Genomic DNA, 20,125 nt, shown 5'->3' with positions numbered 1-20,125 from the left:
AAAACAGTATCAAACAGAACTTGTAGGATTACAGCATTTGGATATTTTGCGATGTCTGTATTCCTACAGTTTGAATGCCAGCATCAAGCTTTTTCGGGATGCCAGCATCCCAATATGACGGGATGCCAGCATCCAAAAATAATGGGATGCCAGCATCCCAAAATAATGGGATGCCAACATTCCAATATAATGGAATTCCAGCTTAAAAAAAAGAAAATATAGAACTTGTAGTAGCAGCATATAGCTTCAAAATATAAAAATAAAATATATGCAAAACTAGCATCCTAGTAATAGTTAGATACCCCCAGTACACTATTATTTTAACAACAACATCTACATCAAATTTTAATGCTGGAAGCATACAAAATCAAACAGATAACAAACGTACTATAAAAAGATGCCACATTATACAAAATATGAAAGCAATTAAAAAATTGAAAACATATTTGACCAATTATTCAAATTTAGCATCTTTTCATTGAAATATGCTATTTCCTAGTTATTTCACGGAAAGTATGAAAAAAACTGTACATGAGAATTTGAAATCTTAGTTGAGAACCCATTAAGATTAGCCAATTTTATCTAACAACAACTTTGCCCGAGGGATTTTTAACCTTGATTTCTTGAAGATTACTTTACAGTCTATTTATGAGTTTATGGACGATGTATTAATGAAGTCATCTATAACAAGAAGTAGGGAATTTTCCTCGAAGTTCGGTATTTTTGTTATTTTACTTTTCGTTGAGAGTTATCTCATTGGCAATCATACCACATCTTCTCTTTTTTCATATTATAAAAACAAAATTTTATGTGTCTCATTTAGTACTTTATATATATTTCTTCACCATGATTTAATGAATATGCACTGTTTTGTGACGTTTTAATCAAAATAAAAAAATCTGTAATCTTATTTAACCCTAAATTTCGCATATTCTTTAAAAAAAAATGTTTATCATAATGATATAAACATATATCAATTCTTTTTTTACAGACTAAGTATGACATTTTTAAAACTCAATCAGGGTTGTATATTTGTTATCATCATTCTAGCAGTATCATGCACTGCTCATACAAGAAATGAAACTTCAGGTACTATTTATTTAAAATGATAGTTTGTTTTACGTTGTAATGCATTCGTTGTTATATATCCAGACGATGATCATTTATGTGGAAACTGTCGTACCAGGAAAAAAACTCCGATCTTGCGATCTTACTTATCAATTTAGATCAGGGTCGAATGCACCTTACAATGTAGATCAACTCCTTAAGCAACCAATCGAGTGGTATCGTTCGCTTTACTGTCACTACATAAATGAAATTAAATTACTCATTAAGTCATTTGCATCTTAAGGAAGAAAAACATGATTTTCCTTGAATTCGATTTGGAGGTAGCATTTGCTGTATTTCAGTCATAAATGATTTAAGTACGAATTTAAAGTGCCTAAAATTACGCAAATCATGTACTGAAAAAATTCAAAACAAAATACATGTTTTCTTATATTTGTTCAGTATATTGGACCATACATGGAAGTGTTCACTTAGGAAATACAACAATTCTTCACTGTAGGATTGACAGGAAATTTAATGTATGTGAGAATGATTCACATATTAGGCGATGGACAAGATATCAAAATCAAACTATATTAACATTTAAAGAAAGTTCGTCAAACGAAACCAAATATAAAGGGAAGGCCAACAAACATTGCACAACTTACTCTCTCCATATTCATAATTTTGGACCAAGTGATTTTGGAGTTTATACCTGTAGTTTTGGTCTTCATAGCAAAGAATTCCGATTAGAAAGAAGCAGCTTTAAAAGTAAGTGTTTTGGTTTTGTTAAAACATAAAGTTATCAATAGTTATCAAAGGTACCAGGATTATAATTTGATACGCCAGACGCGCGTTTCGTTTAATAAGACTCATTAGTGACGCTCAGATCAAGCAAGTTATAAAGCCAAACAAGTACAAAGTTGAAGAGCATTGAGGACCTAAAATTCCAAAAAGTTGTGCCAAATAAGGCTAAGGTAATCTATTCCTGGGATAAGAAAATCCTTAGTTTTTCAAAAAATTCAAAATTTGTAAACAGAAATTTATAAAAAGGACCATGTAATTGATATTCATGTCAACACCGAAGTGCTGACTACTGGGCTGGTGATACCCTCGGAGACGAAACGTCCACCAGCAGTGGCATCGACCCAGTGGTGTAAATAGTTATCAAAGGTACCAAGATTATAATTTAATACGCCAGACGCGCATTTCGTCTAAATAAGACTCATGAAGAGCATTGAGGACCAAAAATTCCAAAAAGTTGATATCAAATTATCTGTTTAATGCAGAATGACTGTTTGCTACATGCTTAACGTTCAGTAGTAAAGCATTTCATGCATATAAAGGACCAAAAGCATAGACTGGATGAAAATTAAAGGTAGTTAATTAGGACTGCCATTACAGAACTAGGTGCCTACTTATACTTTTAACACAAGTAAATACACGCTATCGTTTGCAGGGAATTTACTGTCGGGTTTGGAAAGTCTAGCTGACCATGTTATGAACCAAAGGTGAATCATGGTGGTTGGTATTCAAGAATACAGATACATAATAGTGGAGGTTCTTGGTTCGTTTGCGAGCCAACAAACCTTTTGGTAGAAACAAAACAAAATAACAATAATGATCCGGTCTATCGAGGTTGTACAATTTCCACTTTTATTGCGATATTGACTGCTGATTTTTAAGCTGTTATTTAAGTTTTTTCAAGAGATAAAGCAGCGCGATCAAAAATCGTATCTTTGAAAATTAAAAAAAACGTCACCACCAAAATGTAAAAGAAAAATCAGAAAACATATACAACAAATCATAAACTACTTTGTAAAGATTAGAAATTGAGCAACACATACTGCACCTGAACTCGGAGGATAATTCAAGTGCTTCGGATGGTTGCTAGATGACTTTTGCTCAAAAGATTTTATATGAAAATTATAATGAAAATGTAACTACGACGAAATTAACATTACGTGTTCAGTTGTCAATTAAGGTATTCCATCAAGGTCAGATAGAAACAATTTGAACTACAGTGTAATGTGATAACTAATAGTAACTGTGGGTATAAGTCGATGCAATATATCTAAATTATTCATTTTGTTTGTAAATCAGTTCCTAAAAGTTCGAATTAAACTTTGTGAACGTGAGGTTACATATCCCTCAAAATTGACCTTTCACGGTTTTTGCTTTAATGTTATGGAATTTTTTGAAGTCTTTATATTTGCAATTTCGTTTCTTTCCTAAACTTTGTCTTAGTCGTACTTATATTCAAGAAGAAAGAAAAACATGCGCTTGGAAATAAATTTTTTTTGTTCATTATTGTGGCCGAACTACAATAACTAGAAATTTACTATATTATTGTATTTAGAATGCAAAATATACTTTTAGTAATATGATTGTATTCTGAACATAGGTGTTTCTAGGTGGGAACTGAAGTGTTATTCTGATATACGGGTTTCTGTATCTTCGGTATCTATAAGTGACAATTTAAATTTTTCGAAAACTAAGAATGTTTTACCACAAAAATATACAAGCTTAGCTGTATTTGACAACACTTTTAAGAATTTGGGCCTTTAAAGGTCTTAAAAGTTGTACTTTGTTCTTGCCTTTTCACACTTTGATCCAAGCGTCACCGTTGAGTCTTTTTATAAACAAAACAAATGCAAATCGCACGTCCGGCATACACAATTTTAATTCTGGTATCTATGATGAATTTATTTTTGAACGATAAATCTGGTAGAATGTATCTGCATATCAACCAAATGTCTAGCAATTTTTAGTTCTTCTAAAGAGGCACATGTTGTCTGTATTATATTCATAAAGGAGACAAATCGAAAAATAAAAGCACAACTATGTATCATAGAGATGTGAAAAATACCAGAGGGACATTCAAAATCATAAGTCGAAAACAAACCAACAATACCATGGTTAAAAAAAGCAATAGACCATTCACCTTCTCTAGGTAGAAAAATACAAAATACCGTCTATTTACGTACAAATCGTCTAGACAAGATTAAGAAACGCATTAACAGCATAGTCAAGGTATTTAATAAATGTTTTGCATTGCATTGTTTTCATCAGACGTTTCTCAATGATCCGATGTAACAGATGAATTTCCATTAAAAACCAAAAACTGTTGGTCTTAAACATTGTAAATAAATATATAGTTGTCAGATTTATTCGACTCATATCATATGAAATTTATATATATTTGTTCTAGGTAATCAATCAAAGAAAAATATAATTGTTCATATGTTATGCTCAAATAACCATCTTGAATTGGAAGTGGAGATGCAAGAGACATTTCCAATACCAAAGTGTTACTCCAATATAACGGTAAACAGTGTTTGTTGCACTAACTTTTGTCGTTTCAAAAAACTTGAATTACCATTAACTTATCTTCTTATAATTTTCTGCCAGAGGCCTGTATTGTGTATATACCATTGTGTACAGTGTATGCACATTTGGCGTAAAAATATAAACGTTTCAATTTGCTGATTATTTTAGCGATTCAGTAAATATCTTTATGGACCAAATTCTATCCTTTGGCAGAACCAATAGTTGCATTATTCTATGTGCGGTTATTTGTCTTGCGCATGTTAAATGTTTTTATTTGTCGTTGTGAGTATTTATAATGAAGGTGAATAAAGACAAATACTTCTTAACAAAGTGGTCAAGCTTCTTTTCATGGTTACAACACTAGTTTTCGACATTTTTTTATTCCGAATGTCATATTCATAAATGAAAATTTGTTTTCGATATATTTTAAACTTGATAACTTATGAACGTAACAGTTTGATAATAACAAATTTCATTTAAAAATCTGTCTTCGTCCGTTTATCAGTACTATTGAGTAATCACGTTTCAATGAGAGGATGTCAATGGAAAGAAATGAAGGGTGTTGTACAGTATACAACAGTCGAATTTGTTGTTTGGCAGCAAACTTTTAGTTTTAAAGCATTCTGACTTTAAAATTTGGCACAACGTTTCGGAATTTTCGCTTTGCAATGCTCGTCCAAATATTTTTATATGAGCGCCAGATGAGTCCTATATACACGACACGCACGTATAGGTTACTAAAAGAAGCATGATGTCGATGATCATCACTAAATTCATTTTTAGAGCATAAATAACTTGTGGTTTATTAAAAACAAGTCGTGATCATTTAATTTTAGAACGAATTAATTAGGCTTTGAATAAAGTATCGATTTTAAGTTTCAAGTGGAACTTATTGACTTTTCAGCTACTGTCAAGCGTAGTCATGCCCTAATTATAAACTATGTTTACTTGAAGTTTCAAACAAATGAAAAATGCTGCTACATCATATATATATCCTTTCAAAAATATAATGATTCCTTTAAAAGTATTAAAAAAGAAACAATTATCAGTGTTAAGAAAAATTTCATATGCATGTAGAATTTCAATATTTTTTTTATATTTCAGAATAATTCTGAAAAGAAAAACCGTATAATACATACACATATAACAGGCGTTCAGAATGCTACAAAAGACAAGATAAAATTTCAATTAAAGGATCACAGTTGCTCTGGTGTCATACATACATTTTGTTTATTTGATAAAACGAAAGTAAAAGTATTCAACAGAACTTATAACTGCTGTACAGGTAAGAAAACATTTCTGTTTTGTTATATTATTGATTGGATAATTAACATCATGTAAGAAACGTACAGGTTTTATTATCATATTATTAAAAACAAGAATGTTTCCATAGCACACGGATGCTCCACTCGCACTTTCATTTTATATGTTCAATAGACCATGAAATTGGAGTCAAAAGTCTAATTTGCCATTTAAAGTAGAAAGATCATATCATAGGGAACATGTGTACTAAGTTGCAAGTTGATTGGACTTCAACATCTTCAAAAACCACCTTGACCAAACACTTTAGCCTGAAGCGGGACAGACGGACGAACGGACGAACGGACGAACGGACGAACGAACGCACAGTCCGGAAAACATATTGCCCTTAGATGGGGGCATTACAACTCAATTTATATTCATCACCGATTAGAGAGCATCAGTGCTATCGGTCATAAATAATTTGTAAGAATAATAATTTGTAAGAATACACACAATTTCTAAAATAGCATAAATAGAGAAACAAATGTGAGTTGTATCATTATGTTATTTTCTCAATAACATGTGTTGTCATTAAAGTCATGTGAAACGAGTGACTGTTGAAAAATAATGTTTATCCAATTCTTAAACCAATGCATGTATATATCATAAACTTAGTCTTCTGTGCACGATTTTTTCATTTTTTACGCAAAAATATCGTATAATCGTCAATTTTTGTTGTCTCTGTTTGTTATGATTTAACAAATATGGCAGCTAATTAATTGCCGTGTTTTGAAGCCGTAGTTTACCGATTGTCGCCTTATAGTAAACAATCAAGAAAGAAGTATGGATATTGAGCACGTGTATAACATGTACAATCAGATAACAGTTTATTTCAATGACAGATCCATGCGTATTGCGATCACCGGATTTATACGAGAAGAGTCACGCTTAGGTCACTTGCATACGGAGAATATTTCGGCGAATTGCTTCCTGGAAGCAAGCAATAAAAAAAGTAAACTTCTTCTAAATGTGGACAAATTAAAGAATTTTCTTCAAAAAAAAAGTATATGTACATAAGTTTTATAATGAAAACTATTCATTTAGTTATAAAAAACATATGCATCATTTTCTTTTAATTTGAGGTTTCATATGACTTTAATATATCTTCACTAATATCTATTGGTTGCTAACTGTTATTGAAGACAATATATACCTTCAATGTTTAAAAAAATATGATGAACAAGTTCATGGAGATAAAGTTCTACTTTTTAATACAGCGGTAGATGGGAATCAAGTAAACAAGCTCACAGCAATACGCACAGTAAAACTCATTTGAGTATAGTATACACTTCGTGTAGTAGACGATTGACGACATTTTATTCATTTGATGAAAAAAATAATATCAAAATTTCTTTATAAAAAAAATAGTATAATCCAACCGAGTCACTCTCTTTAAATTCAGGTATTTTCATCATTGTTATTATAATGATATTATTATTATCAACTGTTTCAGATACGCACTTCTCTTTGATACTGATTGTTCCAATTGGTTGTGCGATAATCATTTCATTCGCAGTTACCATGGTTACCGTATATTTGTTCAAAAAGAAAAAAATAGGTAAGACTTGAAATAAGGAAAAGTACTCATACTTTAAATTTACATTTTAGATCAGATTGTCTTTATCTTTTAAGATGCTTAAAATACATTGTTGGAAATAATGGAAGTTGAAGTCGTAACACTTAGGGTATATATATATATATATATATATATATATATATATTTATACCAAAATATATCATAGGTTTGTTTATATTTTTTCGTTTGGGCTTGTTTTATATTTTCCTTCGGGTTTATATGATCCGTTCATACTATTTCGACTCTTTAAATTCAAGAGTCTATCCTAAATTGAGGTAAATGATATGGCCTTCCAGATTCGGTTTCGATCCCTAACATCACTAAAGAGACATTAATTGTCGAAATCCTGATATGGTGTACAAATTTTGCACCTCATGTTTGTGGTATATCATCTTTTCTGCAAGTTTATTGTTTTCTATTTGGTATAAACTTAATATTAAGATCCATTTTGTTAAATCTGGTGATCAATTTATTTGGCAATCGCCAATGGCAGTCAACAGGGTTTAAGAACATCAGTTGTTCGACCTGTTAGTCAAATCCGTTTTGCTAAAATATACTTTTTCACTTTTTTGGTCTTTTGGAAAATGTTGTTTGTGCTGTACTTAGACCCCTATATATATATTATAATATATATATATATATATATATATATATATACAAGTCTGAATTGAAAACAACGTCAAACCTATGATTGCGTTGTATGAAAACCGCAATTTTATACGTGTGCATGCAAAACAAGTTTCTTGGTAGAGGGGTCTAAATACAGCACAAACAACCTTTTCCAAAAGACCAAAAAGTGAAAAAGTATATTTTAACAAAACGCATTTGACTAGCAGGTCGAACAACGGATGTTCTTAAACCCTGCTGACTGCCATGGCGATTGCCAAATAAAAGGATCACAGATGTAACAAAATGGATCTTAATTTTAATCTAATACCAAATAGAAAACAAAAAACTTGCGGAAAAGATGGTATACCGCAAACACGAGGTGCAAAAATTTGTACACCATATCCGGATTTCGACAATTAATGTCTCTTCAGTGATGTTAGGAATCGAAACGGTATTTGGAAGGCCATATAATTTACCTCAATTTGGGATTGACTCTTGAATTTTGAAGAGTCGAAATAGGATGAACGGATCATATAAACCCGAATGCAAATATAATACAAGCCCAAACGAAAAAAATATAAACAAGTCTAAATTGAAAACAACGTTCAAACCTATGATTGCGTTGGATAAAAACCGCAATTTTTATACGTGTGCATGCAAAACAAATTTCGTGGTAGAGGGGTCTAAATACAGCACAAATAACATTTTCCAAAAGACCAAAAAGTGAAAAAGTATATTTTAACAAAACGCATTTGACTAGCAGGTCGAACAACGGATGTTCTTAAACCCTGCTGACTGCCATGGCGATTGCCAAATGAACGGATCACAGATGTAACAAAATGGATCTTAATTTTAATCTAATGCCAAATAGAAAACAAAAAACTTGCGGAAAAGATGGTCTACCGCAAACATGAGGTGCAAAAATTTGTACACCATATCCGGATTACGACAATTAATGTATATATATATATATATATATATATATATATATATATATATATATATATATATACAACAGCCCAACAATGTTAGATCTGTAAATTTGCTTTCGCCAATTTTTTGTTCTTCCCTCGCAGGGATTCGAACTCATGCTTCTGACATATTGTGACACCAAATCGCCTGCACTGTATCAGACGCACTAGACCACACGACCACCTAGGCTTCACAAATAATAAAACTTTCGTTGGCCGGGTGTTACCTTTCCTCGTCAGTTTTAATCTAGCGTCGTAATACAGTACATGATATATAAGGCATGAATACGTGGTCACTGGTTCAGACGTACTTATATATATATAAACGCCTAAAAAGTGTACACAACAACACCAATAACAAAAAAGGAACTATAAATGTAAATATTTATAAATATTTCGGATAACAGATATCCTTCATCAGTAAATATGATTGTGATGTTGAATGAATCATGTATCAGTCTACTTAGATTAAACTATAAAAATCTTGAAATTTATACAATAAAAAAGTCCAACCGAACATCAGGTAAGACGTTTGCACAAATCTAAATATGTGTTAAACACGACATAGGTTATATGACTAGTTACAACAGAGAGTTCAAATATATGCTTTAAATAAAAATAATAATGTGCGATATGAACTAGCTCAATTCTAAAGCTTTAAAGGTGACGACAGTTATGATGTTACAAGAACGATTGCGTCAATAAGAATTCCAAATAAACAGCACTAACCGATCTAAATTTGTAAATATTTCAAATTTGACAATGGTAGAGTAGTTACAACAGAGTCTGCGTATTTAAACATCACAAACAAACGGCCGTTAAACTATAATAATAAATTTTGACTAAGGTTAACTAGTTGAACGTGGTTTGGTACTTTTACATCCCTCAAAAAATTAAGCAATTTAAATTGGTATATTCAACAGATTTATTTTAGAGATTAGTAAGGTAAAGAAATAGAAACAGAGACTGTAATAATAAGTAATATAACCCAAATGTGAAGCACTGCATGGAGTCGAACTACATCTTTTCATTTATCCCATTTGGTGCCAAAGTTGTTAATTTTCTTATCCAAAATCTTTCCCGAGTGAATCTATCCTCCCTAGACCAAGCAGAGTTGTGGTCAATGATTGTAATGGTCAGTCGATTGAGATCTGCCTGAGTGTGGCCAGGGGATCTCAAATGTCGACTGAGAGGGAGGTCTGGCTTGCATTGGTAGTCGCTACGATGACCGTTTATTCGTTTGTGAAACGTCTGTTCTGACTCGCCAACATACTGTTTACCACATTTACACTGTAGGAGATACACAACATTTGTAATCTTGCAATTAACATTGCAAAATATGGTGTATTCTGTACCAGTGGAGTGACTGTTAAAAGTCTGGGTAACCAGTATTTGTTTGCAAGTCAGACATCGTTTGTTTCCGCAACCCTTGCAAGAGCCCACAGACGAAGAGCCTACTTGAGAGGATAAATCAGCTCTCACCAGCAAGTCTTTAAGGCTTTTGGGCCTACAGAAAGTAAGTACAGGTGGCTCGGGAAAGATCTTTGATAGTTTAGGATGTTTTTCGATTTCTTTCTTATTTTCGCGGATTAGGTGAGATAAGTTGTCAAATTTTGGATGGTAAGTCAACACAAAAGGCACCCTCCTGTTGACCTTTTTGACTTTATATTGTAAAAGTTCATCTCGGCTGATGTTGTTAGCACGAGAAAAAACCTTTATCAATGTCTTTTCTTTTGTAGCCCCGATGTTTTAGGTGACCGCGAAGTTCTTGTAGTCGTTATTTTGCAATATCGTTGGTGGAGCAAATCCTTTTTATTCGTATGGCCTGGCTGTAGGGCATGCTCTTGGTGCAATGTTTAGGGTGACAACTCAAAGGAGATAGATATTGATGTTTGTCTGTGGGCTTGCAATACAGATCTGTAAATATGTTTCCATCCCTCACTTGCGTTGTAGTGTCAAGAAATGTGATCTTAGAGTCAGAGATTTCATATGTGAATTTTATTGAGGGATGGGCATCGTTGGCATGTTGAATGAACAAATTTAGTTCTTGTTCAGTATTATCCGACTTCATGTCAATATCATCGATAAATCGAAAACAAGAGAGGGGTTGATAAAGAGTTAAAGCTTTAGAATTGTGCTAGTTCATATCGCACATTATTATTTTTATTTAAAGCATATATTTGAACTCTCTGTTGTAACTAGACATATAACCTATGTCGTGTTTAACACATATTTAGATTTGTGCAAGCGTCTTACCTGATGTTCGGTTGGACTATTTTATTGTATAAATTTCAAGATTGTTATAATTTAATCTAAGTAGACTGATACATGATTCATTCAACATCACAATCATATTTACTGATGAAGGATATCTGTTATCCGAAATATTTATAAATAATTACATTTATAGTTCCTTTTTTGTTATTGGTGTTGTTGTGTACACTTTTTAGGCGTTTATATAATTTATTTATTGTGTACATGTATCGTTACTCGTAACGATCCAGCGCCCTCGTGGGAAAAGTTGTTGACTATTATTCAGACGTTATATATATATATAGACCTGTTAGTCAAATGCGTTTTGTTAAAATATACTTTTTCACTTTTTGGTCTTTTGGAAAATGTTGTTTGTGCTGTATTTAGACCCCTCTAACAAGAAATTTGTTTTTGCATGCACACGTATAAAAATTGCGGTTTTTATCCAACGCAATCATAGGTTTGAACGTTGTTTTCAATTTAGACTTGTATATATATATATATATAAGTCTAGAGATTTGCACAACGATACTAATATAAGATGGTATTATATGAAGATGTTGTTAATAAATCGTCACGATTTATTAACAACATCTTCATATAATACCATCGTATATTAGTATCGTTGTGCAAATCTCTAGACTTATATAATTTTTTTCCTTATCTGCACAGTATCGTCTATTATATTATCGTATATATAAGTCTATAAAAAGGACCAACTAGCAAATTTACTATGTACCGGATCGTCTAGAATAGACGATACTGTGCAGATAAGGAAAAAATTATATAGTCTATAAATTTGCAATATACGTGACTGTATATTTATATTCCAAAATGAGTGAAAAACTAAATTTAGTATTTCTTATTGATGCCATTTGGATGATGTACATTAAGTTCCTTTATCCAAAAGCTTTCCAGAGCCTGTCGCTGGGCATCACTCCAGTAAATGTTCTGTTCAATCATTAGTATTTTCATGCGGTTAAAGTCATCAAGTTTGTGACCCGACTGTCTGAAATGCTGTGAAACTGGGAGTAGTTATTTATTAAGACGAAATATTTGTCAACACTATTTGATAACAACATCTTCGTATAATACCATCTTATATTAGTACCGTTGTGCAAATTTTTAGACTATATATATATATATACATATATATATATATATATACAAGTCTAAATTGAATTTCTTGGTAGAGGGGTCTAAATACAGCACAAACAACATTTTCCAAAAGACCAAAAAAGTGAAAAATAAAATTGAGAATGGAAATGGGGAATGTGTCAAAGAGACAACAACCCGACCACAGAACAGACAACAGCAGAAGGCCACCAACAGGTCTTCAATGCAGCGAGAAATTCCCGCACCCGGAGGCGTCCTTCAGCTGGCCCCTAAACAAATATATATACTAGTTCAGTGATAATGAACGCCATACTAAACTCCAAATTGTACACAAGAAACTAAAATTAAAAATAATACAAGACTAACAAAGGCTAGAGGCTCCTGACTTGGGACAGGCGCAAAAATGCGGCGGGGTTAAACATGTTTATGAGATCTCAACCCTCCCCCTATACCTCTAGCCAATGTAGAAAAGTAAACGCATAACAATACGCACATTAAAATTCAGTTCAAGAGAAGTCCGAGTCTGATGTCAGAAGATGTAACCAAAGAAAATAAACAAAATGACAATAATACATAAATAACAACAGACTACTAGCAGTTAACTGACATGCCAGCTCCAGACTTCAATTAAACTGATTGAAAGATTATGTCTTCATCATATGAATATCAGGCACAATCCTTCCCGTTAGGGGTTTAGTATCATACCATCATAACATATATGAGAAGAACATAACCCGTGTCATGCCAACAACTGGTTTTTAAATAAATGTGTTTAGTGCAGATGCAAAGACCCTATAAGTGAATCAATATCAACGCCAAAATATGCAATCTTTAATGACCTGACAACAGTATCGTAACTATATCCCTTCTTAATAAGTCTATTTAAAGGTTTTGTTAGTTTCAGAGGTGAATACTGACATTTTTGTGCTTTATAAAGAATATTTCCATAAAAAATTGGATGTGAAATACCTGAACGTATAAGAAGTCTGCATGTTGAGCTATATTTACGAATGATGTCCTTATACCGATGATAAAATTTAGTAAATGTTTTGACTAGTTTGTGATATCGAAAACCCTGGTGTAATAATTTTTCAGTAATACATACATTTCTCTCGTTAAAATCTAAAACATTGTTACATACACGAGCGAATCGTACAAGTTGAGATATATAAACACCGTAAGATGGTGACAAGGGAACGTCACCATCTAAAAATGGATAATTAACGATAGGAAATGAAAAATCATCTCTTTTATCATATATTTTAGTATTAAGCTTTCCGTTAATGATATAGATATCAAGATCGAGGAAAGGGCAGTGGTCATTGTTAGTATTAGCTTTATTTAAAGTAAGTTCAACAGGATAAATTTCTTTAGTATACATACTGAAGTCGTCATTATTGAGAGCCAAAATATCATCCAAATATCTAAAAGTATTATTAAATTTGTGTATCAGATGTTGTTTCGATGGGTCTTTACTGATTTTTGTCATAAATTGTAACTCATAGCAATACAAAAAAAGGTCCGCAATAAGTGGTGCACAGTTAGTCCCCATTGGAATTCCGATAACCTGACGATATACGGAATCTCCAAAGCGAACAAAAATGTTATCTAGTAAAAATTCAAGGGCATATATAGTATCAAAGCATGTCCAATTGACATAGTTTTTTTGTTTATTGCTACTAAAAAATGACCTAAAAGAGTTTGAACATATATATTCACATTCTGACTTTTTAAATGCCCATTTAATTAGGTGTGTGAATTTTTTCTTAATGAGAATGTGAGGCAATGTGGTATATAGGGTAGAAAAATCAAAACTTTGAACAGATTCAAAATCACCAATATATGCATGCAATTATATTTTAACAAAACGCATTTGACTAGCAGGTCGAACAACGGATGTTCTTAAACCCTGCTGACTGCCATGGCGATTGCCAAATAAACGGATCACAGATGTAACAAAATGGATCTTAATTTTAATCTAATACCTAATAGAAAACAAAAAACTTGCGGAAAAGATGGTATACCGCAAACATGAGGTGCAAAAATTTGTACACCATATCCGGATTTCGACAATTAATGTCTCTTCAGTGATGTTAAGCATCGAAACGGTATTTGGAAGGCCATATAATTTACCTCAATTTAGGATATATTCTTGAATTTTAAAGAGTCGAAATAGGATGAACGGATCATATAAACCCTAAGGCAAATATAATACAAGCCCAAACGAAAAAATATAAACAAGTCTAAATTGAAAACAACGTTCAAACCTATGATTGCGTTGGATAAAAACCGCAATTTTTATACGTGTGCATGTAAAACAAATTTCTTGGTAGAGGGGTCTAAATACAGCACAAACAACATTTTCCAAAAGACCAAAAGAGTGAAAAAGTATATTTTAACAAAACGCATTTGACTAACAAGTCGAACAACGGATGTTCTTAAACCCTGCTGACTGCCATTGGCGATTGCCAAATAAATTGATCACCAGATTTAACAAAATGGATCTTCATATTAATTTAATACCAAACAGAAAACAATTAACTTGCGGAAAGATGGTATTCCACAAATTTGAGGTGCAAAAATTTGTACACCATATCCGGATTTCGACAATTAATGTCTCTTCAGTGATGTTAGGGATCGAAACGGTATTTGGAAGGCCATATAATTTACCTCAATTTAGGATAGACTCTTGAATTTTAAAGAGTCGAAATAGGATGAATGGATCATATAAACCCTAAGGCAAATATAATACAAGCCCAAACGAAAAAATATAAACAAGTCTAAATTGAAAACAACGTTCAAACCTATGATTGCGTTGGATAAAAACCGCAATTTTTATACGTGTGCATGTAAAACAAATTTCTTGGTAGAGGGGTCTAAATACAGCACAAACAACATTTTCCAAAAGACCAAAAGAGTGAAAAAGTATATTTTAACAAAACGCATTTGACTGACAGGTCGAACAACGGATGTTCTTAAACCCTGCTTACTGCCATTGGCGATTGCCAAATAAATTGATCACCAGATTTAACAAAATAGATCCTAATATTAATTTAATACCAAACAGAAAACAATTAACTTGCGGAAAGATGGTATTCCACAAATTTGAGGTGCAAAAATTTTTACACCATATCCGGATTTCGACAATTAATGTCTCTTCAGTGATGTTAGGGATCGAAACGGTATTTGGAAGGCCATATAATTTACCTCAATTTAGGATAGACGCTTGAATTTTAAAGAGTCGAAATAGGATGAACGGATCATATAAACCCTAAGGCAAATATAATACAAGCCCAAACGAAAAAATATAAACAAGTTTAAATTGAAAACAACGTTCAAACCTATGATTGCGTTGGATAAAAACCGCAATTTTTATACGTGTGCATGTAAAACAAATTTCTTGGTAGAGGGGTCTAAATACAGCACAAACAACATTTTCCAAAAGACCAAAAGAGTGAAAAAGTATATTTTAACAAAACGCATTTGACTAACAGGTCGAACAACGGATGTTCTTAAACCCTGCTGACTGCCATTGGCGATTGCCAAATAAATTGATCACCAGATTTAACAAAATAGATCTTAATATTAATTTAATACCAAAAAGAAAACAATTAACTTGCGGAAAGATGGAATTCCACAAATTTGAGGTGCAAAAATTTGTACACCATATCCGGATTTCGACAATTAATGTCTCTTCAGTGATGTTAGGGATCGAAACGGTATTTGGAAGGCTATATTATTTACCTCAATTTAGGATAGACTCTTGAATTTTAAAGAGTCGAAATAGGATGAACGGATCATATAAACCCTAAGGCAAATATAATACAAGCCCAAACGAAAAAATATAAACAAGTTTAAATTGAAAACAACGTTCAAACCTATGATTGCGTTGGATAAAAACCGCAATATATATATATAGTCAAAACATCATAAGAACCACCGTAAAGTCGGATATTGAAGTCTCGGACATGAAACATTGTAAACCACATCGAACAAAGAAACCAAAAATAAATATATACGACGAAAACCGCTGAATAACAGGCTACTTACAGACACAAATTAAATGTGGCTTGTTGCAACGTGTTTCTGAGCGCTAAACCGCCCTCTTTACATTTGGCAGTGACATAACAACACAACTGTTAAGATTAATGAGCAATGGCTTGACTTATCAGATAAACAGGAAGCACGAAATAACAACAAACATAATTATTAAATGGTTCTTATTGAAAATTCATTTAAACATGAGCTCCATTTCCGTTTGAAAAGATGTATGGTGTACATCAAAGAGACAAAAACTAAACTGCTCAAAATAAACAAAGGACATTTGGGTAAGCAAACTTAACTTAACATTAATATTGTGTTTGCTGTTCTGTTTAGACTCTTTAAGTTTATTTTTCCTGTAATGTGGCCTTTTTCGTTTTTCTTTTTAATATTTGCCGTGACCTGAACCTATAAATGCATATATTGTTCACACGGAACCTATCACGTGCTTCAGTCAGTGATAAGTTGTGAATTATTTGTTTGATACAACTTGTATACATTATAGATATTCAGTTGATACTATATATGAAACTAAAGTAAAACAAAGTGAGCAGCTCATCCTCTAAAAGCCACTGTTTCGGTTCTGTTATAATTCATCAAAGGCTGAAACTGTTCAGTCAAGTTGAAAACGAACGGATTCAGTATTTCATTTTGTAGGATCTATTATACCGCAGTCCCACTAGGCCACGATCGCACTACGATCTGTGAAAAAAATGAAAATTTTGACGATCGTAGTGCAATTGTGCAGATCGCAGTAAGGTCGTAGAACGGTCGTGGTGAGGTTTCATGATCGTGATGAGCGTTGCAAACTTTGAACATGTTCGAAACAATCGTGGTGTGGTTGTGGCGAAATCAGGTCGTAGTAGAAGCGTAGTGAGAGCGTAGTAAAAACATGGTAAGATCGCAAAGGTCGCTGTACCATCGTCACGACAGCATAGCGAAAGCGCGATTCTAGTCGGGGAGACTGCGCTACGATCTCACAGCGACTTTACTACGACCATCACGTTCTTACCGCGACCCAAACACGCTTTCACTACGACTATACCACGTTTATACCACGCTGTTCAAGACCATAGTACGATTTTAGCACGCCCATGCCGTCCTCATCACGACTCGACTACGTTCATACTATGATCATCATCATGGTCGGTCCGACATATATCTTCTGGGTCATGATTTGTTACTATCAGATCTCCATCTACCTCTACCCTTACCCTTACGTAGATTTTGGTTGCATGAATATTCTATGACCCAGCATTGTTTTAAATTTTGTTTGTTAATAAATTTACATATAATGGAAATAACAGATTTGTTGACACTCGTAGTATTATAACAAAGATATTGCCTTTCTATTTCCATGTTTGAAATTTTAATGAAAATCGTGTTTTTTATAAACATATTTTACTAATTGTGTCAATCAATACACGAAAATCAAAGTTTAACACTATTCATGATCAGCCGTCTTTACTTTTGCGTCGTATTTCTAGCCATTCTCTAAAGCTCGTGCAGTCAGTAAGATTTTGTAAATCGATGTCGGCAGTTTAAATTGTATAATTCCCGAACTTTAAAGGAGGTGTCCGAATAAATTATTTAAATAGGTATCTGGGCGTTGACTGATAAATATAATAAATAAAATAGTTAAAGAAGACTAAAGCTTGTTTTGTTTATAATTACAAGGATTAAATTTTTCTATTCTGGTAAATCAATTATTAATGGATCTCGATCAAGAGCCTCAAAACTAACGCACAATACTGCCAACATTACGTATCAAATTAAATCATGAACTGATTTTCCCACGTTCGGTCAGTAAGGTCACCTGTGTTAACTGTTACGATATTTCCCGCCACATGAAAATCACGTGCATTTGACAAAATTAATCCCAGCTATTTTTAGCATTCAACATTGTAGTGTGAGTGAAGTCAAGTTCAAAGTTCAACCACATGCTGTTGATCACATGGAATTGTCTTTTCACGGCAAATATTTTTTTTTAGATTTGTGTCAAAAATACAACATACAAGTTAACATGCATTGTGCGTAAATTAATATTATGCAATTAAGAGTCAATGCAGCACCATAAAATTATTTAAATAGGAGTAATTGCATTTCTTTAGACTACAAATCATAGTAAATATTTAATTAACTGGTCATCAAACGATTGAATGCTTCTAGTTTTAATGTCCATTCATGTCAGTGGCAATTATTTCATGCATATTTAATAAACACAGAAATATCAAAATAAACCTTATTCCCGAGAAGAATCGTTATCTTCTTCTAGTGTTATTATTTGCGTACTACTTTAGTTATACATCACCAACTTTCGGACAATATTTGTTTACAGTAAAAAGTAAATTCACAATTATAAAGAATCACTAAACTACTAGTATACAAGTATTGCTCACTGTAATTATTTTGATTTCAGAACTGACCCAACGCAGACTGCAAATTAAATACAAATGTAGTGTTGTCAAACCAAAACGTATGCAGCAGCACTTTGCACATCATTTTGCTGATCAATGGGTTTACGTGGAAAATAAATCAGTAAAACAAAAATAACCTTCCAGAAATAAAAAAGAAAATATTTTAAAAACTGTATGCCAACAAATAAGAAAAAGATACATAACAAAAAAAAATACAAGGAAACATAGAAAATAATATTTTGAGGAATATAAACAGCATTTGAAATATAAAAAGCCATAATTAAAAAAATAGGCTATTTTTATTAAAACAAAGTTGTCTCCAGTACTTCACCTGTAAAAATATTTTATATCAAATACGATGTAAAACTAATCAATAAATTGACTGAGAGGTTTAAATCACTGGTAACCTGATTCTGAAATCAGTGAAGCGTTATAATCTAGTAGCACGGATTGAGATGAAAGGACAATTATATTACCGTTCACACCTGGATCTGTTGATTAATGACCATAAACCATAAAAAAGTCGAATTATTCATTTCCGACATGTTCCAGTCCGTTTTTTATAGTAATAAGTCTCTACCCGTACTGTATTTATATGAAGTATAACATTTTACATTTTATACTTTTGACTTACAAATTTTTTCTCGAGTCTTCATTTAAGAAGGTTATTCTGAGAACTAATATTCATACAGGAATAAATTGTTCTTCAGATCTATATTTGAATACTAGTTGTAACTTGATACATGTTAATTTTATGAATAGAGAACTATTTATTGTATTTGTAGGCTTTTGTCGAAAAGCAATATCAAGCTATGAGCATTCGTCCAATCCATGTGAAATGCTACAATTGTGTGGTGCACGTAAAGAGTAAAAACAAAAAATGGATATTGTGACCTCAGATACTGCAAATCTTGTGTAACAAATATCTAGACGTTGATATATTCATATTGAGCTAAACTCGATGTAGTGTAAGTGTAGTTTACACTTAAACTAAACTCAATTACGTTCCCAATGATACAAATCAATGTTTACATAAAGTTTAAAACAGGTTTTGACTACACGCAGTCGATAGTCAATGTAGATATTGTGTTATGAATAAAGGGAATCATAGTAATTCTGTAATTCTGGTTGGATGTTGTTTTATGTTTAATCGTTTGTGGTTTTATTTCTATTTTTATTTGTTATATGTATATCTATGTAAAAGTAAAGATATAAATTACCTAGTTCATTTATATGATGTTTATTTTAATATATAGTTTAACTATATGCACAGGATTTTTCAGCTTTTACACAGTTTGATTTAGAAGAAACCCTACAAATATTTACACCATAACTAACACAATTATATTTTAATATTCTTCTGGTATAAACCATCCATCAAATGATCAATGTAGACTACAACCAATACTTGTACCAAATATCCAAGTATATATACACACTCTGAATAGACACGCCATAAAAGG

General features: G+C 32.3%; 1 protein-coding gene across 2 annotated transcripts; it reads left to right on the top strand.

Moving 5' to 3' along the window:
* Positions 1–993: 993 nt before the first annotated feature.
* LOC127713078 (uncharacterized) lies at positions 994–19,894 on the top strand. Of its 2 annotated transcripts, XM_052219675.1 has the most exons (6): positions 994–1,089; positions 1,510–1,818; positions 4,259–4,374; positions 5,482–5,662; positions 7,133–7,237; positions 19,448–19,894. In XM_052219675.1, the coding sequence occupies exons 1-6, from the start codon at positions 999–1,001 to the stop codon at positions 19,531–19,533; spliced, it is 888 nt and encodes a 295-aa protein (XP_052075635.1). In that variant the 5' UTR covers positions 994–998; the 3' UTR covers positions 19,534–19,894. The 2 variants fall into 2 exon arrangements, with proteins under 2 accessions (XP_052075635.1, XP_052075637.1); XM_052219677.1 differs by lacking the exon at positions 7,133–7,237.
* The last annotated feature ends 231 nt before the right edge of the window (positions 19,895–20,125 follow it).

This window comes from Mytilus californianus, unplaced genomic scaffold (assembly GCF_021869535.1).
Source record: "Mytilus californianus isolate M0D057914Y unplaced genomic scaffold, xbMytCali1.0.p SCAF_8, whole genome shotgun sequence".
Lineage (NCBI taxonomy): Eukaryota > Metazoa > Mollusca > Bivalvia > Mytilida > Mytilidae > Mytilus > Mytilus californianus.
This window is presented reverse-complemented; position numbering and strand designations above follow the sequence as displayed.